At 36.7% G+C, this 25,013-nt stretch overlaps 1 protein-coding gene across 1 annotated transcript; it reads right to left on the reverse strand.

The window, feature by feature from the left end:
- Positions 1–24,992, reverse strand: LOC123566167 (uncharacterized). The gene is made up of 8 exons (XM_045360063.2): positions 24,810–24,992; positions 19,298–19,411; positions 17,396–17,554; positions 16,012–16,148; positions 14,920–15,120; positions 10,110–10,270; positions 7,030–7,170; positions 1–2,914 (listed from the first exon to the last, which is right to left on the reverse strand). The coding sequence occupies exons 1-8, from the start codon at positions 24,966–24,968 to the stop codon at positions 2,799–2,801; spliced, it is 1,188 nt and encodes a 395-aa protein (XP_045215998.1). The 5' UTR covers positions 24,969–24,992; the 3' UTR covers positions 1–2,798.
- Between the last annotated feature and the right edge of the window lie 21 nt (positions 24,993–25,013).

Here is a 25,013-nt window from a genome sequence, read left to right on the forward strand (position 1 = left end):
TTTTTAAAAAGTTTATTCAAAATATATCCTACAGAAATACACATATTCATTATATACCTACATAAAATGTCATGAAAACGGCTTGTATTTCACAAGTAAATATGAACAGGCAGAAAAAAAATCTGTATTCTACCTTTTGTATTGTATGTTGCCAGACTATTTTCATTTAATATGCATAATCTGATGCAATTCTATAAATAGTGCTCACAAAAACTACATTCAGTTAAAATGATATCGATAAACATTGACGATATCATTCGACAACAAAACAACAAACAAAAAGGTTGAGGTAAATAATAAAAGGTCATTATAACAGTAGCTTGATCTGGAATTTTGCATCAGGTTCTCATGGATTTTGCCAGGTCCGATCACACTTGGCGCTTGAGCGCCTCATTAGATCCGATAAGCAAAAATCCACTCAAGCCAAACACAACATCCCAGATCAAGCTACTGTTATAACAACCCTATTGTATTTGGAACGGTGCATCTTCACAGATATAATTTAACATAATTTATGTTCTAAAGATATGAAATACAAGCTTACATTCCACGGCAGATAACCACAACATGCAAAGTAATAACTAACCAGCCAAACAAAATCATAAAGTAAATTTAGCATAGGTCTTGTATACATATTAGTAATACAAAAAATTTGAATGTAAAAGTAAGTAGAGAAAATTTCGATTTTATTTTGAAATCAAACTGTGCCTTATTTAAATTTCACACTCAAACAATAGGTTACAGTACTCCATGAAAAATAAGTGATTACAAAGCAAAAAAACGAAATTCAAATATATCTAGAAAATGCTTTTGTAAAAAAGCGCATGTCTCCCCCAATGCAAAGTCCTATAGGCAAAAAGTCAATAGGGGTCAGGAGCGAAAGTCAAAGAGACACTGATGGTTGGCTGCAATAGGGATCATCTACTTGGCATGTCCAGTCATCCCGCTAAATTTCAACACTCTTGTCCTAGTGGTTCTCAAGTCACTGTTCAGGCTCCTGTGACCTTGACCTTTGATCAAGTGACCTCAAAATAAATAGGGGTCATCTACTCTGCATGTCCAATCATCCTATTAAGTTTCAACATTGTAGGTCAAGTGGTTCTCAAGTTATTTCCAAAAAATGATTTTACATGAACAGGCCACTGTGACCTTGACCTTTAATAGACTGACCCCAAAATCTTTGACCTTTGACGGAGTGACCCCAAAAACAATAGGGGTCATCTACTCTTTATGACCAATCATTCTATGAAGTTTCAACATTCTGGGTCAAGTGGTTCCTCTTAGTTATTGATCGGAAATGGTTTTCAATGTTCAGGCCCCTGTGAGCTTGACCTTTGACGGAGTGACCCCAAAATCAATAGGGGTCATCTACTCTTCATGACCAATCATCCTATGAAGTTTCAACATTCTGGGTCAAGTGGTTCTCTAGTTATTGATCGGAAATGGTTTTCAATGTTCAGGCCCCTGTGACCTTGACCTTTGACAGAGTGATGACCCCAAAATCAATAGGGGTCATCTACTCTGCATGACCAATCATCCTATGAAGTTTCAACATTCTAGGTCAAGTGGTTCTCTAGTTATTGATCGGAAATGGTTTTCAATGTTCAGGCCCCTGTGACCTTGACCTTTGACGGAGTGACCCCAAAAACAATAGGGGTTATCTACTCCAGCAGCCCTACAACCCTATGAAGTTTGAAGGTTCTAGGTCAAATGGTTCTCCAGTTATTGCTCGGAAATGAAGTGTGACGTACGGATGGACGGACGGACGGACGGACAGGGCAAAAACAATATGTCTCCTGGGGGAGACATAATAACTGCTATTTGCATAGTCTGAAACTGTAAATAAAAATTCTTGCATTTCCATGGAAGGTCACTTTAAAGTTATGAATCATAAACTGTATAATCTACAATATAAGCTACAAAACATGAAATATCAACAAAGAAACACAACTGTTCATGGTTTTCCCCCTTGAATTCTAGAAGCTGACTTTTTTCCAATGAAAAATTTACATGATTTCTCTGTTTAAAAGAATCTTTCCTCAAAAGCAAACAAATATTCTTCTGTAACAGTTTTGAATTATCAGAACAAAAATATATGAATACATATGAATATCAAACTAGTCCCCATTTCGAAATAGGTAAGTTGACGCGTATTTTAAAATTTTGAACTGACTAAAAAGCTCTTTTTGCTCTTGAACGTTAGTCTTATATAGACTACCATCTCTACCATAAAACAACAGATGTCCTGGCAAATCATGATATAAAGTATACACTATAATGCCCTATCAATAGTATGAAGGTCCGTCAGGCAACAATTTTATCACAGTTAAATGTATATAAAGTCTTGCTTTTAAAACTATCAATAAAAAACTTTTAAGTAGCAAGATATATTTATGTGTCAGCCACATCAAGCTGAGCCATGAAAGCCACACAGCTGTCAACTAATATTAGAATACTGTCTTTTTTTTCCTCCAGGAAGTTGCTTCTTTTTCCTGGAAGCTAACTGTAAAGTTACATACATGTAGTTACATAAGCCTGGTTATGTAGCTCTCTTTGCTGGCTGCTTAATACATTTTTGTCTGACAGTGTACACATATACATTGAATTATCTTTACAAAAGGTGAAAAAAAAAAAAAATTTGTTTACAGGAGGAATCATGGCACAATTTTCAGTATGCAGTACTATTCTACCACTCAACTGAACATCCTATTATTCTTTCACTAACATAACAAAGTTTGCTCCACTTATTTCATTCAGTTGTGATATGGTTATCTCTTCTCGCTGTCAATCATATTCTGTCAAGACAATGTTGGTACATGATCTTTATTAGTCCATACAGTCACACGATCTGTTGATGATCCAGCAACTTTCAGTGTATCTTCTATTCTCCCATCATACAGTCCATAAACACCACCTGTATAATCAATATAGATTAGAATGTACTCTCAAAAACAATTGATTAGAAATCAGTGTCATAAAAGTATAAGCTTACAAATACATGGAGACAGTACAATAAAGCAAGTCTATGAACTTTTTGAATAACATTCTAGAAGGATTTTAGTTCTGGAAGTATGATTAAAGAGATTTTAACAGAAAAGAACCAAAATAATCTTCTTAGTAAAACGAATACCTATTGTTTTTTTACTGACACAACTATGGGCCACTTTAAAGAAAGGGAATGACCAAATGTGTCCATCTGATTGTAGGGATATCAAATGCTTTTTTCATACTAAAACATCCCTCAGTAACAGGCACGGGCACCATTATGTCAGGAATGCTTCTGTAGATATTACAACAGATAACAAGTATGCATTACTGTTTTTCCAGCATTAAATGTATAAACAAGAGGACCATGATGGTCATGAGTCGCTCACCTGTCCCAACATGACCCAGTTTTGAACTGAGTATGACATCATTTTTTTCTATTATTTGACATAGTGACCCAGTTTTTGACCTCATGTGACCCAGTTTTGAACCTGACCTAGATATCATCAAGATGAACATTCTGACCAACTTTCATACAGATCCCATGAAAAATATGGCCTCTAGAGAGGTCACAAGGTTTTTTTATTATTTGACCTACTGACCTAGTTATTGACTGCATGTGACCAGTTTCAAACTTGACCTAGATATCATCAAGGTGAACATTCTGAGCAATTTTCATGAAGATCCATTCAAAAGTATGGCCTCTAGAGAGGTCACAAGGTTTTTCTATTTTTAGACCTAATGACCTAGTTTTTGACCGCAGCTGACCCAGTTTCGAACTTGACCTAGATATCATCAAGATGAACATTCAGACCAACTTTCATATAGATCCCATGAAAAATATGGCCTCTAGAGAGGTCACAAGGTTTTTCTATTATTTGACCTACTGACCTAGTTTTTGAAGGCACGTGACCCAATTTCGAACTTGACCTAGATATCACCAAGGTGAACATTCTGACCAATATTCATGAAGATCTTGTGAAAAATATGGCCTCTAGAGAGGTCACAAGGTTTTTCTATTTTTAGACCTACTGACCTAGTTTTTGACCGCAGTTGACCCAGTTTCGAACTTGACCTAGATATCATCAAGATGAACACTCTGACCAACTTTCATAAAGATCCCATGAAAAATGTGACCTCTAGAGTGGTCACAAGCAAAAGTTTACGCACGGACGGACGACGGACGCTGCGCGATCACAAAAGCTCACACTGTCACTCTGTGACATGTGAGCTAAAAACTTAATCAACTATATTATCTTGGTAAGGGTACATTTCCTATCAAACTTGTTCTAATTATGCAATACAGGCCTCTAACATGTTTGTGTTTCACATGGGAATGCACACATACAGTCAGTGTATAAAGGTGTTTTAACAGCAAGAGCTCTTCTTGTCAAAACATGTTTACTCTCCTGTAAAACACCATTTCAAAACATCAGTAACAGCACTTATATGCTAGGGTATTAGTTTACACAAAGGCCAGCATCTTGGTAGATTCAGCTTTACGACTATTCATATTAAAGAATTCAACCCCTGGAAAGATTTAAATCAAGCAATGCAAGAAAAGTTATTCAAAGCAATGTCACAATATGGCCATGGCGCTGCTCAGCCTAGGAATTACTGTTTGACCCCCAAATCAGTAGCAGGGTTTTAAATGATTTTCTGCTAAAGACATAAGTTATATATCATTTGAAAGGTCTTCTAAGACAGTACAAAGATCCTTCCCATTTGCTGAGATACCTTTGAAAAATGTATATTTTATGGCCAAAAATGCATTTTCTCTGTGTAAAATGGTGGCCCCTGAAATTTCAAAAAAAATTCTTTCAAACAATTTCACAGACCTTTTAGAAAGAATGTTGCTTTCATCCTAACTAAGATATCCAGAAAGTTTCATAACAATCCATCAACAGATGATAGTCAAAATGGAAATTTCAAAACTTTTTAGTGTCCAAAATGACTAAAAAGTATAGCGCAAAATACTGCCATCAAAATCATTCTATTTTACAAGATTTCCAGATATTTTCACAGATAACTAGAAGATGCTTTTGTAGAAAAGTGCATGTCTCCCGCCATGCATAGAAGTAATAGGCAAGAAGTCAAAAGGGGACAGAAGCAAAGGTCTAAGAGACACTGATGGTTGGCTGCAACAGGGATCATCTACTCAGCATGTCCAATCAACATTCTGGGCATAGTGCTTCTCAAGTTATGGATTGGTAATGGTTTTCCATGTTCTGGCCCTTGACCTTGACCTCTGATCGAGTGACTCCAAAATCAAAAGGGGTCATCTACTCTGCATGTCCAGCCATCATATGAAACATTCTGGGCCAAGTGGTACTCAAGTTAGTACATGTTGGATAACTGTCTTATCAGTGTGTTACACTGAAACAGGGGAAGATGTTGAATAACTGTCTTACCAGTGTGTTACACTGAAATGGGAATATGCTGGAAAACTGTCTTACCAGTGTGTCACACTGAAACAGGGGAACATGCTGAATAACTGCCTTACCACTGTGCTACACTGAAACAGGGGAAGATGTTGGAAAACTGTCTTACCAGTGTGTTACACTGAAACTGGGGAAGATGTTTGAAAACAGTCTTATCAGTGTGCTACACTGAAACAGGGGAAGATGTTTGAAAACTGTCTTACCAGTGTGCTACACTGAAACAGGGGAAGATGTTTGAAAACTGTCTTACCAGTGTGCTACTCTGAAACAGGGGAAGATGTTTGAAAACTGTCTTACCAGTGTGCTACACTGAAACAGGGGAAGATGTTTGAAAACTGTCTTACCAGTGTGTTACACTGAAACAGTGGAAGATGTTGAATAACTGTCTTACCAGTGCATTACACTGAAACAGGGGAAGATGTTGGATAACTGTCTTACCAGTGCATTACACTGAAACAGGGGAAGATGTTGGATAACTGTCTTACCAGTGCATTACACTGAAACAGGGGAATATGTTGGATAACTGTCTTACCAGTGTGTTACACTGAAACAGAGGTATGTTGGTTAACTGTCTTACCAGTGTGTTACACTGAAACAAGGGAACATGTTGGATAACTGTCTTACCAGTGTGTTACACTGAAACAGGGGAACATGTTGGATAACTGTCTTACCAGTGTGTTACATTGAAACAGGGGAACATGTTGGATAAATGTCTTACCAGTGTGTTACACTGAAACAGGGGAACATGTTGGATAACTGTCTTACCAGTGTGTTACACTGAAAGAGAGGTATGTTGGTTAACTGTCTTACCAGTGTGTTACACTGAAACAGGGAATCATGTTGGATAACTGTCTTACCAGTGTGTTACACTGAAACAGAGGAACATGTTGGATAACTGTCTTACCAGTGTGTTACACTGAAATGGGAATATGTTGGAAAAATGTCTTACCAGTGTGTCACACTGAAACAGGGGAAGATGTTGGATAACTGTCTTACCAGTGTGTTACACTTAAACAGGGGAAGATGTTGGATAACTGCCTTACCAGTGTGTTACACTGAAACAGGGGAACATGTTGAATAACTGCCTTACCAGTGTGTTACACTGAAACAGGGGAACATGCTGGATAAATGCCTTACCAGTGTGTTACACTGAAACAGGGGAACATGTTGGATAACTGTCTTACCAGTGTGTTACACTGAAACGGGGGAATATGTTTAATAACTGTCTTACCACTGTGCTACACTGAAACAGGGGAAGTTGTTTGAAAACTGTCTTACCAGTGAGGTATACTGAAACAGGGAAATATGTTGGATAACTGTCTTACCAGTGTGTTACACTGAAACAGGGGAATATGTTTAATAACTGTCTTACCACTGTGCTACACTGAAACAGGGCAAGATGTTTGAAAACTGTCTTACCAGTGTGTTACACTGAAACAAGAGAATATGTTGGATAACTGTCTTACCAGGGTGTTACACTGAAACAGGGGAACATGTTGGATAAATGTCTTACCAGTGTTACACTGAAACAGGGGTATGTTGGAAAACTGTCTTACCAGTGTGTTACACTGAAACAGGGGAACATGTTGGATAACTGTCTTACCAGTGTGAAGGAACAGAATCCTGTCCCCTTTGAACATATCTGGGTTACTGTGCAGTTCATGCATAAGACCTTTCACTGCTTTTCCTGTATAAACTGGGTCCAGCATTATACCTGTTGTTGAACTGATCTTAACAATGAAATCTGAAATAAACGAATATTAAGAAACTTTTTATTACTACATAGTACAGTGAAATCATTGATACTTAATGGGGACTAATTTTCAAGGATTTTGCTGTTGTGTCAATCCATGAAATTAAATCCAGTCAAACAATTAAAATTCCCATTCAGTTTATGTTAAAAAGTTGAAATCCACAAACTCATATCTACATGAAACAGCTGTTCTGGCCAGAACCATGAAATCTTATGCCCACTAAATTAAATGATTTTACAATATATTTCATGCATGAATTTCAGTGAATTATTGAAACATTAGAGTGAAATATATCTGGTATTTTCACAGTGAAAAATATCAAATATATTTTTCACTGGTAAGAGACTATCAAATGGGTAAATTTAGTCAAAACTTTAAATTAAAGAAAATTGTTTGTTTCACCTGTAAGATCAAAATATCTTAATCTAATGAACACCATATCTTATATTTTCATATGTGGCCATGCCAGTCATGAAAATATTATATCTGGTGGTCAGTCATGAAAGATATTTCAATCTTATACTGAAACAAACAAATATCCTCTACATATTTTCTTCCTAATAAGAGGAAGATCTTAACAGTAATTATATAAGTCATCAAGTCCATATATTAAATATTTAAGAATTAAACGCTATTTTTTGTGCCTTTATACAGGTATAAACCACATTGGGACTTCTTGCACATCCATGAATTGCGCTAGCAAGAAGTCCCAATATGGTATATTTCTGTCCATATCACATTAATAATATCTGTCATGTGTTTACGAATCGGATAGAAATATCCGTTCCAAGGGCACCAGTGCATCTTGCTGAGTTACCACCCATGCTCAGGTGGCCGAGGGACGAACATTTCTATCTGATTCGTAAACACATGACTTATTTTTTCTTGCATATCGTATACATATTAACTTTTTATCCTGACAGATTACTTTTCTGGCATACTATATTTTACAAATAATAAAATAAAGAAAGCAAATAGAAATACTTTCTTATAGTAGTGTATGTACACAAAGCGCGGGAAATTAACGTCCGTAAGCAGAAGTGACGTCATGACGTTTCAGTGACGCACAATAACAAAGTTCTACTTTAGTTTTATCGTTTGTAGCATAACAGTATGTTATTACAAGGAAAAGAGAGAAACTATCAAGGTACCTGCTTTTTTCCTATTTTACATAAACAATATATTATCAATGCATGAACAGTTGTTATTAACAGCACAAGAGTCATCTGGCATGGTGGGTGCCAGATGGGTTTTGCAGGCATGGGTAAAATCAACGAAAACACCAGTCCAGTGTGCAAGAATAATTTTTCTGGCATTTGGGGAACCTTCCTGTTTGAGAAACTTACTATGGAATTTTCCCTACTTGCTAAACGGGAAACATAATGCTAAGTATAGTAACTTGTTTCCTTTTCCCTAAGCAAAATCAACATTTTTTATTTGTTTCTTTCAAAAGGTTCAGTGCATAAGATTATTATGGTACCATAAAATAAATTACACCATTGTAAAGCTGAGAAATGTTTCTAAATTTTTTTGTAACCTTAAAATTCTGCTTTTAACGAGCAAATTCAATGAATTGGTATCCCCCACCTAAAGGGTTTGTGGTGAGGAATGGCAAAAAAATATAAACGGCAAAAAGTTAAGGATGTTAGTAAGAAGCAAATAATTTCATTAGTCAAAATCAATTTAACAGAAAATGAATGCTTTTTTTTTGGAGGAGGGTGGGGGGGAGAGGGGGGAATGATTGGGGTGGTGGGCATGACTGGGTGGAGGAGTGAGGTGGGGGAACGGTACAACTTTGCATGTTGATAAATATTCATGGAAGGTTTGAAAAAAAAAGGAATGAAATTTTTTTTTTGGGGGGGGGGGGGGGGGGGGGGTTGTGACCAAGGCAAGGTGGTGACCAGGTGTGGGCACACAACTTCACATGTTTATAATAAATGTTCATGGAAAAGAATGAAATAAGTTTAATGAAATTCTACCAATTGGTTGGTTACTTATGTACAAATCTGTAGATTTTTAAACAACTAAAGGGCAATAACTCTAAGGAAAATTGACCAATTAAAAAAAAACATGACGGGCATCATCGAAGTATGTTGGTTCATATTTATTTCAAGTTTCATGAAATTCTACCAGCTTGATACCGAGAAATGGCTGCAGATGTGGATTTTTCATTAAATCAAGGGCAATAACTCTAAGGGAAATTGAGCAATCAAAAAAAAAAACTTGACGGGCATCACTGCAGTATGTTGGTTCATATTTATTTCAAGTTTCATGAAATTCTACCTGCTAGTTACTGAGAAATGGCTGTGGACGGACGGACACACGGACGGACAACGCCATTTCAATACCCCCCTCCCGATTTCATCGGCGAGGGATAATTAAAAAGTCTAAATAAAAACTTTTAATTTCAAACTTCAAAGCTTCCTGAATTTGAAACTTAACTTGTGAGACATATATTTTCAAATACATTCCATGTATAACTGTGGGAAAATCAAGTCACTGAAGTATCACATATTGTGCAATGCTGATATAAACAAAACTAAACATTATCTAATTGTCATCAGCAGACTCCTGCCTTAAACAGCCAGATTATGTTGCTCCCTTGACTGGATACCTAATACAGGTTTTACTGTACTTTAGAATTTTCACTTTACCACAATTTTACATGCAATATACAGGAAGCAAGTTACTATATTTAGTATCATGTTTCCAATTTGGTAAGTAGGGAAGTTTCCCCTATTATCTGGCGTTAGATATTCTTATGTGATCTCTCACAAATTATGGTTGCAGATATTGACAGTTTTCTTATCCTAATTAGTGTTTACAAACGTTTAAAATATACAAATCCTTATGACTGCAAAGATAAACTAATATAATCAAATACAAGAAAGCTGTTTGCGAGCAGTGGTTTAACTGAAGAAAGTAGTACCTAATTCTTCCTGTGTAGATATACCATAACCTTCACCTTTATGACCATCTATAATGTCAAGGATATCTTCTGACCTTGCAGACACACCTACAGCCTCGATCATCTCATTACAGTGGTGGTGGAAATATGTAGCATCATCACTGACGGCAACACCATGGATTCTAAATAAAGGAATAATGAAAACATTAACAGTACTGCATCAAGCCAGATATCTTTGAAATAAGAAAGTGCTTTGCTTATGTGTTGGTGTTACGAAGTGACTATTTACACAGCAGCCATGCAAATAATTTTGTAGGATCATGGCAGACTTTGTCGGTTGTTCCTAATCACCATACCCATACGCTCAAAATTGGGAATCATCGCTTGTATATGGAGAATGGCCAAAAAGTACAGATTTTGCAGTCTATTTTTAGACAAATTTTCGTTCAGCCTTAGAGAATCTTGTTATTTCTGTTCAACTTGTTATTTCAGTAATATGAAGTTTTTCTTTCGCACCTTCAAAAGGTAGTTAGTAAAGGAAACTGAAAGGTGGTCGGATATTTTTATTGTGTAAATTAATTTTCTGTAAGTTGTGTACTTTGAATAAAGTGTATACGGGTATTCAGGATATTTATGTATGTAAATGTATACCTGTTACTTATTCCGTAAAATAGTTCTGCTGTAAAGTAAAATAGATATGGCTATACAGTAAAATTCCTACTTACGACCACGCCGAAATTACGACCGCACCGCTAATACGACCGATTTTGCAAAGAACGGAATAAAATCAATGGTGTTTGTCCGAAAATGCGACCAGACCGCTAATCCACTAATGCGACCACCTTTTTCAGAACTGTTTGATTTTTTCACACTTAATTAATAACTGCAATTACGACCACTCAAATTTTTCTGTATGTTACCGCGAATCGCCGCGGGAATTAACACATGCGACATCGTGTTAACACGTTAAGCGTGTACATTGTGTATTTATCCGTTAATTGCTAACAAGTCTTTAAACGTTATCAAAACAACGTATCAAACTGTTTGATTGTCTGAAATTGTTATTTAAAGATGTTTGGTGTTTTACATTGCTATTTTAACATAAGAAACTGTTAAAATAATTAATTTGTTTGTAATTAGACGAATGCCCGCTGATCGAATTGACTGGATTGAAACAGATTTAATTAGATCTAAACGGTGTTTGTTTGTTATTATTAATGTAACTACGTTTGGGATTTCAGCGGAGAATGAAGTTTGAAAAGATTTGATATTGCTGTAATTGTCTTTAATTGAACAAAATTCAAATGATTATCAGTTAAGTGCGTCCTTAATTAATACACAGTTTGATCCGTAAGAAAATAAAGCTACATATAAATTGAGCACTGTGTTTGCCATTATTGTGTCTTGATTGTATTCCAATGTGTTATTATCTGCCAGACCTTCCCCATATACAGTCGACATTGTATTAAGAGACCGCCCCAGGGACTTCTAAAAAGTGGTCTCTTAATGGAGTGGTCTCTTAATGAATTTCAGACAGGTGAAGAGAAAAGATATTTTTAACTGTTAATATAACTGTATATATCATGAGCATATAAATTTCACAAACTGAAAATTATAACTTGATTGTTCGTCAGTTCGACTGTTACAAAGCTTAATTGCATCCAGGCAGGTGTAAAATGTACTCGCTAATTACACAGATGAAGAAATACCCGGAAGGAATTTGGTACCAGATTGCTTAATAGATACTTTTGTTAAATATTTTACCTGTCGGGACTCCATTAAAGTGGTCGCTGGTCGTTTAATAAACAAGAGGACCATGATGGTCCTGAATCGCTCACCTCTTCCCACATGACCCAGTTTTGAGTATGACGTCGTTTTTTCTATTATTAGACATAGTGACCTAGTTTTTGAGCTCATGTGACCCAGTTTTGAACTTGACCTAGATATTATCAAGATAAAAATTCTGACCAATTTTCATGAAGATCCATTGAAAAATATGGTCTCTAGAGAGGTCACAAGGTTTTTCTATTATTTGACCTATTGACCTAGTTTTCGAAGGTACGTGACCCTGTTTTGAACCTTACATAGATATCATCAAGGTGAACATTCTCACTAATTTTCATGAAGATCTCATGAAAAATATGGCCTCTAGAGAGGTCACAAGGTTTTTCTATTTTTATACCTACTGGCCTAGTTTTTGACCGCACGTGACCCAGTTTCGAAACTGACCTAGATATCATCAAGGTGAATATTCAGATCAATTTTTATGAAGATCCATTGAAAAATATGGCCTCTAGAGAGGTCAAAAGATTTTAATAAATTTAGACCTACTGACCTAGTTTTTGATAGCAGTTGACCCAGTTTCAAACTTGACCTAGATATCATCAAGATGAACATTCAGACCAACTTTCATACAGATCCATGAAAAGTATGGCCTCTAGAGAGGTCACAAGGTTTTTTTTATTATTTGACCTACTGACCTAGTTTTTTAAGGCACATGACCCAGTTTCAAACCTGACCTAGATATCATCAAGGTGAACATTCTGACCAATTTTTATGGAGATCCATTCACAAGTATGGCCTCTAGAGAGGTCACAAGGTTTTTCTATTTTTAGACCTACTGACCTAGTTTTTGACCGCACATGACCCTGTTTCGAACTTGACCTAGATATCATCAAGATGAACATTCAGACCAATTTTCATACAGATCCCATGAAAAATATGGCCTTTAGAGAGGTCACAAGGTTTTTCTATTATTTGACCTACTGACCTAGTTTTTGATGGCACGTGACCCACTTTCGAACTTGACCTAGATATCATCAAGATGAACATTCTGACCAACTTTCATACAGATACCATGAAAAATATGGCCTCTAGAGAGGTCACAAGGTTTTTCTATTATTTGACCTACTGACCTAGTTTTTGATGGCACGTGACCCACTTTCAAACTTGACCTAGATATCATCAAGATGAACATTCTGACCAATTTTCATGAAGATCTCATGAAATATATGGCCTCTAGAGAGGTCACAAGGTTTTTCTATTTTTAGCCCTACTGACCTAGTTTTTGGCCGCACGTGACCCAGTTTCGATCTTGACCTAGATATCATCAAGATGAACATTCTGACCAACTTTCATACAGATACCATGAAAAATATGGCCTTTAGAGAGGTCACAAGGTTTTTCTATTATTTGACCTACTGACCTAGTTTTTGATGGAACGTGACCCAGTTTCGAACTTGACCTAGATATCATCAAGGTGAACATTCTGACCAATTTTCATGAAGATCTTGTGAAATATATAGCCTCTAGAGAGGTCACAAGGTTTTTCTATTTTTAGACCTACTGACCTAGTTTTTGATGGAACGTGACCCAGTTTCGAACTTGACCTAGATATCATCAAGGTGAACATTCTGACCAATTTTCATGAAGATCTCATGAAATATATAGCCTCTAGAGAGGTCACAAGGTTTTTCTATTTTTAGACCTACTGACCTAGTTTTTGATGGCACGTGACCCAGTTTCGAACTTGACCTAGATATCATCAAGATGAACATTCTGACCAACTTTCATAAAGATCCCATGAAAAATGTGACCTCTAGAGTGGTCACAAGCAAAAGTTTACGGACGGACGGACGGACGGACGACGGACGACGGACACCGCATGATCACAAAAGCTCACCTTGTCACTTTGTGACAGGTGAGCTAAAAAGTCGTTTAATGGAATAAATTTATGTACTGAAAACGTTCGGGAGGGATTTTGACCGGTCGTTTAATACAAAAATCGCTTAATAGAGGTGGTCACAAGTACGATGTCGACTGTAGCCTTGTCCACTAATCAGACCAGACCGCTAATAAGACCAGTTTTACAAAGAACCATGGGTGGTCTTAATAGCGGAATTCTACTGTAGATAATAAATAAATGAATGGATGAATAAATAAATAAATAAGACATCTAAAATTTTATATTGTGCAGGAGGCATTATATGATACAAATGTGTAATGAATATATACATCCTCGGATACTCAAATTCTTAATTCAAGTACGCTAGTAAGCGGTGCTGGGCCCTGATTCTAGTAAACTTAAACAGTGACCAGCTACTGTTCGCTAGGATAAAATTATATTATGAAATCAATTACTTTTCACCTGAAAAATCCCAGAATATGTATATAATATTTTGTTCAGGAGGTGTTCAATATTGCATGAAGAAGTTAAGACCATCTGGAAAAGGCACAAAACGTTTACACATTTCAAACTTTCAGCCAGACCTAATACATCAAAAAACGAAAATGTATCTAAAATAGACTGTGAAATCTGTACTTTCAGCAGAAAAATCCTTAGAGGAAACAGCTGCTGTGTAATACCAGATTTATATAAAGAAGGGCCATGGCTTCTGTGTCCGTAATATCATTTTTGATACGGCGCCTGTGTATAGCCTTGGCCCAGGTATAAGGCTTACGTTTTCAAAAAAGTAGTCATACAGACAGTTAAAAAACCTAGGTAAATGAGGTAAGATCTTCCAGGTATGAAACAGGTCAACTGTGGTTTTTGTAATGACCAATGATACTACATAATACATTTTATTTCATGATCACCAGATTTCAAGGTTTTGGCCAAAACAGCTATCTTAAGGGGATATAAACTTGTGGATTTGATATCTGAACATAAACAATATATGGAATTTTACTGCTTCCTTGGGATTCAATTTTTGTAGATTGTTTCAACCAGGAAATCCATAAAATTCACAAAATATAGTCCCCAATGAAAATTCACTTTTTTACAGTACATTCTTCCTAAGGATCTGTGATTACAGATCTCAAGAGTACATACCTAAGTTTAGAGCCAGTGAGAAAGTTTGCTATGGCCAGACCCCCTGCAGTTCCTCCACTACCACAGGCAAACACTATGTCATCAAAGTTCTCCTGTACACCCTGTGACAAAAGTTCTTCAAACACAGATATATATCCAAACAAGCCAACACTGTTGGAGCCACCTACTGGGATCTGATAGCATAACTCTCCACTTGTTTTCCTGAGGAAGAAAATAAACAAGCTATAAAGTATGTTTATAAAACCTTTAATTCTTTTGGTATTAAAAAAAGCAGTTTCGTGTGTTTTTGTAAAAAGCATAATTACGTTTGTTTCTACCCTGAAAAATGTCCCAAATTTCCAATAAATAACAAAGATCAATGTACCAGAGTTTGAGAATTAAGTCATTTGAGCCGCACCATGAGAAAACCAACATAGTGGGTTTGCGACCAGCATGGATCCAGACCAGCCTGCGCATCCGCGCAGTCTGGTCAGGATCCATGCTGTTCGCTAGCAGTTTCTCCAATTCCAATAGGCTTTAAAAGCGAACAGCATGGATCCTGACCAGACTGCGCGGATGCGCAGGCTGGTCTGGATCCATGCTGGTCGCAAACCCACTATGTTGGTTTTCTCATGGCACGGCTCATTTGTTTTTTTTATACTGGTCCTAATTTATCTTAGCTCAACATTATTGAGCTTGTGATGAAAGCACAATGCTAGAAACTTAATTAATTATTTGAATCACTCTCAAGTTCACACTTCTCCACAAATATTAGAAAGTAAGTGATTTGGATTGCCAATCTATCAATAAATTCGTTTCCTATACCAAAGGTCAACATAATGCTGGCTGGATGCTCACCATGTGGTGCGGCCACTTAAACGTATTTATGCAGCCAACAGACACCCAAAGAATGTATAAATTGAACTTCTGTTAAGTAATACTATTATCTGTTTTCAATAGGGACTTGAGTTCATGGATCTGATGTTAGAAGTTTAATTTGTAACAATTTTGATGGGAAATAACTTCATGGACTCATGCAACTACTAAATTTATATCTGTTAAAAAAAAAATTAGACCACCTCCCCTGGGGAAAAACAGTGATTCCAAACTTACTGAATATGCTCAGCCAATTTATCCATTCTTGGTTTGAGCTGTGTAAGATAGGGAGACTTTCTTGGAGTGAGGTAGATCTTTGCAGCACAAAGTCTGTCCAGTAACAGGTTTCCTTGGCAACCAACATCTTTAACATCCTATATGTAACACTAAACATAGTAAATGTCACTCTGTTAGACTGGGTTCAATAAAATACAATAGTATCAATAACAGATGTAAACAAGGAGCTGCTTTCAATAAACGCTTGATGCCCCCGGTGTCATCCTTGTCGATACAAAGTAACCCAAGTCCAAAATGAGGTCAAGGTCAAACTGAGGTCAGGTGATGTTTGAAGATGAGGAATGGTCACAGGTTACATCTGTATTAGTATCAATTCATTCTTGTAAGCGGTACTGATGCTAGACGAAACGGTCCCATTTGGTTAACCAAGAGATGGCCCATATAAAGCAACCCAAGTCCAAAATGAGGTCAAGGTCAAACTGAGGTCAGGTGATGTCTGAAGATGAGGAATGGTCACAGGTTACATCTGCATTAGTATCAAGTCATTCTAGTAAGGGGTATTGATGCTAGACGAAACGATCCCATTTGGTTAACCTCGGATGGATGGACGAACAGGACAATCACTATATGCCTGCCGCATCAGTAGATGCCGGGGGCATAAAAATGTCCAAATTAATTTCTATTATGTTTTGTCTTTGCAATTTCAATGCAGGAATAATACATTTCTTTTAAACTACAATTCTGACATTTGAAAAATAAGGTGGAGGGAGCCTAAATAAGAGCTGTCAGAAGAGACAGCGCCTCAACTATTTTGAAGCTTGATAGTGAAATAGGGCATATCTCTGGAAACTAGAGCTATCACTCTGAGTGTTTAACAACCAAATAAGGATGATGATGTAGGACACAAGAAAAAGGCACAAAAACTACAACAGAAAGGGGGCATAATACATGATTGTACTGGTACAAGAGTTATGGCTCATATGTCATCTGATACAGGTGGTGATGAGTAACAACTTTTTCAGATAATAACTGGAACATATCCACAAAGTAATAACAGAGATAAGTGCATCTAAACTTTAACCAAGGTGCGGACGTTGACCGGAATACCGAGTCAAGTAGGGTAGCTCTCCATACACGTCATATAGTCAAACTAAAAACCAAGTTACTTTGATGGAATTAAATTACTGGTGTGGCAATTTGTAATATTGGTGGGGCATGCTCAGTCCTTGATAATTTGACAATGCATCACATACATCAAGCAACATATCTGACAATACATTAATCCAACAGTTTTCTCTCTAATTTGGAAGTAATGCAGTACTGGTTTGTGTTATTTCTGTAATTGATTAATTTCTTAAATAAATACTGAAACTAACACAAGTACCTGTATGTCTGTTCTAAGCAGCAGGTGTGGTTGCATACCAAGTTGGCGCGCACATACAGCAACAGCTCGACAGTGGTTAGATTGTAGTCCACCGCACGTAATCACATGTTTGCATTTCCTAGAGACAGCCTCTGCCATCAAAAATTCTAATTTTCTGACCTGTACCGGTGAACAATAAATCATATAACACAATGTTGGCATTGCATGCATTTGTAAGCTGTTAACTGCGTCAGTATTTAAAATCTGTTTTCAGTCAGAAAGTGGTCAAACAGGATTGTATAAGAAAAACAGTGTCTCTTTCAGAATTTTTTCCATCAGGTAATAAATACAAATACAAATATGCACTGCATATCAAAATAAAACTAGAGGTGCTTTTGAGAAAAGCGCATGTCTCCCATAACTGCCTAATCATCTAAATAGTAAGTCTGTCTTTATATACTGTTTACGTGTTGGAGTAAGCGGCCTATTGGAAATTCACATGTTGGAGTAACCGCCCTATCGGTAATTATGTTCAAGGGCCATAATTCTGAAGTGCCTGGGCCGATTTGGCTAGTTATCGAACTTGACCGAGGACTTATTGGCAAACATATTTTGTTCAAGTTTGGTGAAGAGCGGATGAGAAATGTTCGACTAAAGAGTGCGGACAAGATTTGTGACAGACAGACTGACAGGGAGACATAATTATCAGAATGTTGGCAAAGCATAAATGAATATCTAGGATTTTGTTCACAAAATTTTCAAAGAACTATGCTTTTATAAAGCTATATATTGTAATTTCATCATAAAATGTAGTCTTTAAAGCTACAATTTTCAATGTGAAAATGAATTTCAAACAAGTTGTAAGAGTAAATAAATTAATACTGAAGATGCTACTCTGTTTACTTAACATAGCTAATATAACAAAACGTTTTCTAATCGCAATGCAATTAAAGTGGCAGAACATTTTGACTTGCTATAAACATAAAGCTCTCTCAAGTACAGTAGTATTGACAACATATAGAGAAATTCTGTCAGCCTTGGCCCTGCCTAAGTTAAAAGTATGAAGTATTTTCATGTTTAAAGTTAGCCTGGCTCCCTGGCTGCATGGTTATTTTTTATATTAATACTGGAAACATTTTATAAGAAACTTTTAAGCCTCTAAAATAGCACAGTTTTATCTGATGGCTGAACCATACCTATGTTTGGAGCCAGGGGAAATAAAAAATGTCAATGTTGAAACAACCTTCTGGAGTTACTTCCCTCATAATGAAGAAAACTGATTTATGTAAATAAGAACAAACATAGGGACTAGAGCCAGTCTAGTTTAAAGTATTCAAAGTTATAAAAAGTTAAAGTATTCACTGTCCCATAAAATGACACGTGATACTGCTGAAATGTTACCTTATTTCCTAAAAGTGTGCTACAATGTACCAGTGATATCATCTCTCTACATGTATAATGTAAACTTGAAAAAGTATGCTGGAAGTCATATCATCTCTCTTGATGGACAAAGTAAACTTTTGCCTTACTGTGAAATCATTTAAATTCGCTGGCATGAAATTTCACGCAAACGTGAAGACGGACTGTTTCGCGCGGGCTTAAATTCGCGCATTTTCAATTTTAGAAAGGGAAAAATATAATCAAAAAATAATAATAGCGCTGTCATAAATTCGCGCATCGGTCCTAGCGCGAAATACGCGAAAATTCGTCCTACGCGAATAAAATTGATTTCACAGTATTTCCTGAAAGTGTGCTGCCAGTCATATCATCTCTCTTGATGGACAAAGTAAAGTATTACCTTATTTCCTGAAAGTGTGCTGCCAGTCATATCATCTCTCTTGATGGACAAAGTAAAGTTTTGCCTTATTTCCTGAAAGTGTGCTGCCAGTCATATCTCTCTTGATGGACAAAGTAAAGTATTACCTTATTTCCTGAAAGTGTGCTGCCAGTCATATCATCTCTCTTGATGGACAAAGTAAACTGTTTTGGTACACCAGGAATATCCCATTTATGTATCGGTGTGTTCCCATTTGCAAGCTTTAAAACAAAATGATTTACCATTTAATGAATGACTTAAAACTGAAAGCTTGGAACTACAATAGTTGGGACTAAATAAAGTTTACATCGCTCACCTGAGTAACGTGAGCTACATTGACAAGTGTAAGAGATCAGGTAAGAAAGTCAAATGAAATCTTTTCCCAGTTGTGTGAACATGTTGATGCTAAAATATCAAGAAAGTAGGTCAGTAGGTTACACTTATGGTCACTGAATGTCAGTTTTAAGATCGGTGTGCAAAACTGTACATGTCATCCAAATTTCAAGGCTGTATCTTAAAAGTAGGTTAGTAGGTCAAGGTCACAGTTAGGTGATCCCTAATCACATGGGGTCATCAGGTATTTATAATTAAACAGTCTAGGAAATATGATCTGATAATTTTTTAAGTATTTTTTCCTATATAACTCATATAGCAAGTGACCCCTGGGGCGGGGCCTCTTTTCACCCCAGGGGCATAATTTGAACAATCTTGTTAAAGGTCCACTACACAATGCTAGTAGGCTATACCAAATATCAAAGGCCTAGGCCTTGAACTTTCAGACAAGAAGATTTTTAAAGATTTTTTCTATACAAGTCTATGTAAAACTTGGGACCCCCAGGACATGGCCTCTTTTCACCCCAGGAGCATAATTTGAAAAATTTCTGTAGAGGACCACTAGGCAATGCTACATACCAAATATCAAAGCCTAGGCCTTGCAGTTTCAGTCAAGAAATTTTTTAAAGTTTTTTCCTATATAAGTCTATGTAAAACTTGGGACCCCCTGGGGCGGGGCCTCTATTCACCCCAGGGGCATAATTTGAACAATCTTGTTAAAGGTCCACTACACAATGCTAGTAGGCTATACCAAATATCAAAGGCCGAGGCCTTGAACTTTCAGACAAGAAGATTTTTAAAGATTTTTTCTAAACAAGTCTATGTAAAACTTGAACAGGGCCTCTTTTCACCCCAGGAGCATAATTCTGTATGCTACATATCAAATATCAAAGCCTAGGCCTAGCAGTTTCAGTCAAGAATTTTTTAAGAGTTTTTTCCTATATAAGTCTATGTAAAACTTGGGACACCCTGGATGGTGCCTCCTTTCAACTCAGGGGCATAATTTGAATAATCTTGGTAGAGGACCACTAGGCAATGCAACATACCAAATATCAAAAGCCTAGGCCTTGCAGTTTCAGACAAGAAGATTTTTAAAGCTTTTTCTTATATAAGTCTATGTAAAATCTGGGACCCCCGGGGCGGGGCCTCTTTTCACCCAAGGGGCAAAATTTGAACAATTTTCATAGAGGACCATTAGATGATGTCACATGCCAAATATCAAGGCTCTACGCCTTGCAATTTTGGACAAGAAGATTTTTTAAGTTTTTCCTTTCGGTTGCCATGGCAACCAGAGTTCAGTGTGGAATTCAATTCTTTGAAAAATTTTGAAAGGGGGCCACCCAAGGATCATTCCTGTGAAGTTTGGTGTAAATCTGTCCATTGTTTTTCAAGAAGAAGATTTTTTTAGAAAATGCTGACAGACGGACGATGGACATTGAGCGGTCACAAAAGCTCACCATGAGCCTTTGGCTCAAGTGAGCTAAAAATATCTGGGTGTTCCAATTTTCCTTCATACTTCAGGCCATTGTATTGTACTACAGGTAACTTCTGCCTCTTGTATAGGCGCACCCTCCAGAGAGGTAATTTTTCAGCTGCCAAACGAAGTGATAAAAACCAGGAACATGTCCACTATCCGGAATGAAATTGCCAAGGATAACTGAAATATTTCGCTCGTACAGACTTATACTGTGTTTTTCAAAGCAGTTTATGGGGTCAGTTTAGTATTTACGGAAGGCTTTAAATGCTTCAAAGGTGCAATCAGGCAGGTAGCGGCTGCAAGTGTATAAACTCCGATTTTGGAATGTTCTACAAGTCTGCCGAGTAGCTTCCCATAGCGTTACGCTGGCACAGTTCACCTTTTCATTGTATATGATACTGTGACAGGATTTTTTGTCATCATTTTTTTTTCATTTGACTAACATATAAAAAGTATATTTGTGTGAAAAAAAAAGGATTTTTTTTATATTAAACAAAAAATATACACTGGACCGGTGCCTGTGGTTGTATGTACGCTTTTGGTGAAATTGAGGCCTATTACGGGTAGTCATCCTTAAATACTTCAGTAATCCTAGCCTATCCTCATAGGGTTGTCTATAAATACGGAACATCCGTAATCCTAGAATCGGAGGCAAGGATACGGTACCGTAATCCTAGCCATTGCCTAACTTTTTATTATGACCTCTGGTTTGACTGCCAGTAAGTTCAAACATACCATCCATTGGAATGTCATCAATATTTTCAATTATCTTAAAAACTTCTATTAAATCCATACAGGTTCTTCTGTACAATAATGCGGACAAATTATGTCAACTCTTTTAACAAGTGCATGCATCATCGGATAGCATAGCACCCTGTAGGCACTATAGGCCCGGGCCTACATTTTTCCAGCAAAAATTAAAAAAGTTAATAGAACTATGTAAAAATGCAATAAAACCAGAAGGGGTGTGAGCTGAGGGACTTAATTAATAGGCTTTACCACCTAAATAATATAACTCAACAACTGAAGAATGCTGTAAAAGATATTTTAAAATTAAGCAATTCTTAAAACAACAACCGCGCAAGTATTTAAGGCAGTAATATAAGCATTTCATGCTTATACACATAATAAGTATTGCACGCGTAGATGTTGATAATATTTGATCGCTGGAACATCTCGAAAATGGCCCTTGCATCAAGCCCAGATTTACAGCGGTTCGCAGGAACGTTTCTCCAAGTCAGCTCGCAAATGTCTAAATGCCGCCATTCCAATGTAAATTCATCTGAACATTTTATTCCTTGGCCTGTGTCGGTCAAAAGAAGACATTCCGGCTTGCGTTTCTAAATTGGGTATAAATCTCACAGCAGACATAGGCGGCCGTGACTCGACCCCCTGATGATGAATTCAAAAGATATCCATATAAATTGAAAAAGGAAAAGAATTTCTATTACAATTCGTTTGACTTCTTTAGAATTAATGTGTGACAGTGACGAAAAACATTGAACGGAACAGACGCGTGTAACAGATAACTTAAGTTATAACTTAAGTCGGTATTTTTTTTTTTTCAAATTTCAAAATTTTCTGACAATGGTGAATGGTTGTGGTTTTTGTTTTCGAAATTCTACACTTGTGAGATTGTTGTGCACACAACTTACAAAACTATTTGAAGTCTTCTTTTCATTTCCTAGCTTAATTAAATGCATCATTTTACTTGTATGATTTCAACTTTTCCAGAACCCCCTCTCCACTACGTAACTGCCACCACGTGCCATGCTTTTTATGCACTAAGTTAACTACTGTTTTCTTCAGACAAACAGTTCTATATTTTCAAGAAATCTCGTGGATGCCGTGTACTTTTCAACCAGATTTGCAACATAAAACACAAATAGTTTTGTTCAGTATAATATCTTAAATAGCCTAAAATGCACCATTCTACTTCTAAGCATACATGTGATAAGTTCAGAATCCCAAAACTGGAGGTTTGCCATTTTTCACCTGGAGTTGGGGTCTAAAAACTGGAGGTTTTTTATTGACATAAATTAAGCATGCAGACACAAAACTTAGAGACAAAATCCTACATTTTAGGCCATACAATAATGTATATAAGTCTACACCAGAAGAAACAATCCTCATAACTCTTGATTTGAATTTTGACAGAGTTATGCCACTATTTAACTTACATTTTTTGGTTAAAGTTTTATATAATGTCCAATATCTTCGTGACATTCAAGGCTATTGACTATTATGCCCTTTTTACTGGCAAAGCTTTAATTCAGAGTCAATCACTGAAAAAAGTCGAGTATACTGTCTTACAGAATCTCCCTCTTGTTCCAACTTTAAACTTTCTTAACAGATTAAATTTGTAGAAACAAAGTCTCAATTTAGGTCTGAAATGGTGGTGAACACGCATTAACATTCTATTCTACTCGAGGTCTGAAAAAAAAACAACAAAGCTCTAAACTGGTCTGAACTTCAACACAACTCATAAATTATGTAAATTCCTTACCCCACCCACTTTCGTATAAAAATACTGATCATAAATGATTTTGACATGAAAAATAGATAACAGAAATGCATCAACATATATTTACCCTTACCAAAATAATGTATATTGATGCAATGATAATAGTGAATGAGTGTGTGTTTTCATCCAATTTTCAATGAAATAAGTCCAATTTGGTAAACATTGGAAGAAAATGGCGTATCTGCATAAGGGGAAATAACACTCGTGTTCTAAAAATAGTAATGGGTTGGTTTTTCCAACAATTATTTATGTGATTTTATTACCGAACAAACTTTTCTTTGAAAAATCAAAAATTCATTTCAGCTGGGAATTATTTCTTATGGCTGGGAGTTTTTTGCTTCAAACTGGTAAAAAATGGAGCCTCATGGGCATTGAGAATAGGCCGAAATTCGGCCCCGTGAGACAGGTGGAAAAGCCCTGCTTGTCTAACAAACAATCAATAATTCACCTGTGAAAAACAACTCTTTCCTCCAGCTACATGTGTGTCAAACATGGATAATACACAACAGTTGGTGACAATTTGATTTACTGTGTAAACATGTTCGGCACTCCTCAATATTACCCAGTTATACTGATTTTTTTTTTCAAACAATTTTTTTGAAAAGCAGGAGAATTATGGTTTTGGTCGGGAGACGGGAGGCAAGCTGAAAAAATCGGGATTTTGATCATCCCACGTGGGAGATCACGTGTATGTCTAAGATTTCAAAATTAATCAGAGCCCTCACGTACCTACCCCACCCTGGCACCTAACCCACCCTGGTGTCTCAATTCGTCATGCTTCCGGGCTCAGGCTTGTTGCAAAAACACGTTATTCAGATTCAGAAGCAAGCTGAAGAATAATGATAATGAAAGTTTCCAACTGATCATTTAGAAACAGTTATCAGTAGACTAAAAGTATACATCGTTGTCAATGCTCGTCACGTTAGGGTCATGCGAACGAATAGTCCATTTGAAAATTCAGAGGCTGAGCGCAAAACTTGTCATACACACAGTAATTCGCTACTTAACATCAAGTCGAAAATAAATCAGAGAAATTATAATCCGAAATGCGCTAGACTGCGCCATTTGAAAATTCAGAGGCCGAGCGCCAAACTTGTCATACACACAGTAATTCGCTATACTTAACATCAAGTCGAAAATAAATCAGAGAAATTATAATCCGAAATGCGCTAGACTGCGCCATTTGAAAATAGATACGGGGAGCATGCCCCTAGCGAAATCTTCTCAGCAGGCCTACAACTTCAAAATTCTCAGCTACACCCCTGTGCATGGTTGTAAGCCTCACCTGTACTTTTTCTTCAGGGATATGTTTCAGAGACTTTGCCCACCCTGGAGCGTGATATTTAAAAAACATTTTATTAAGTATATTTTGACGTGTCTCTTGATGGAAATGTCGCTGAAATCTGCAGAATATACGACTTCTAATAAGTTTGGACTTTGACATATTAGCCTATCAACTCGTCTTATCTCGGACTAATTTTACAATATG

The sequence above is a fragment of the Mercenaria mercenaria genome, chromosome 8 (genome assembly GCF_021730395.1).
Source record: "Mercenaria mercenaria strain notata chromosome 8, MADL_Memer_1, whole genome shotgun sequence".
Classification (NCBI taxonomy): Eukaryota; Metazoa; Mollusca; class Bivalvia; order Venerida; family Veneridae; genus Mercenaria; species Mercenaria mercenaria.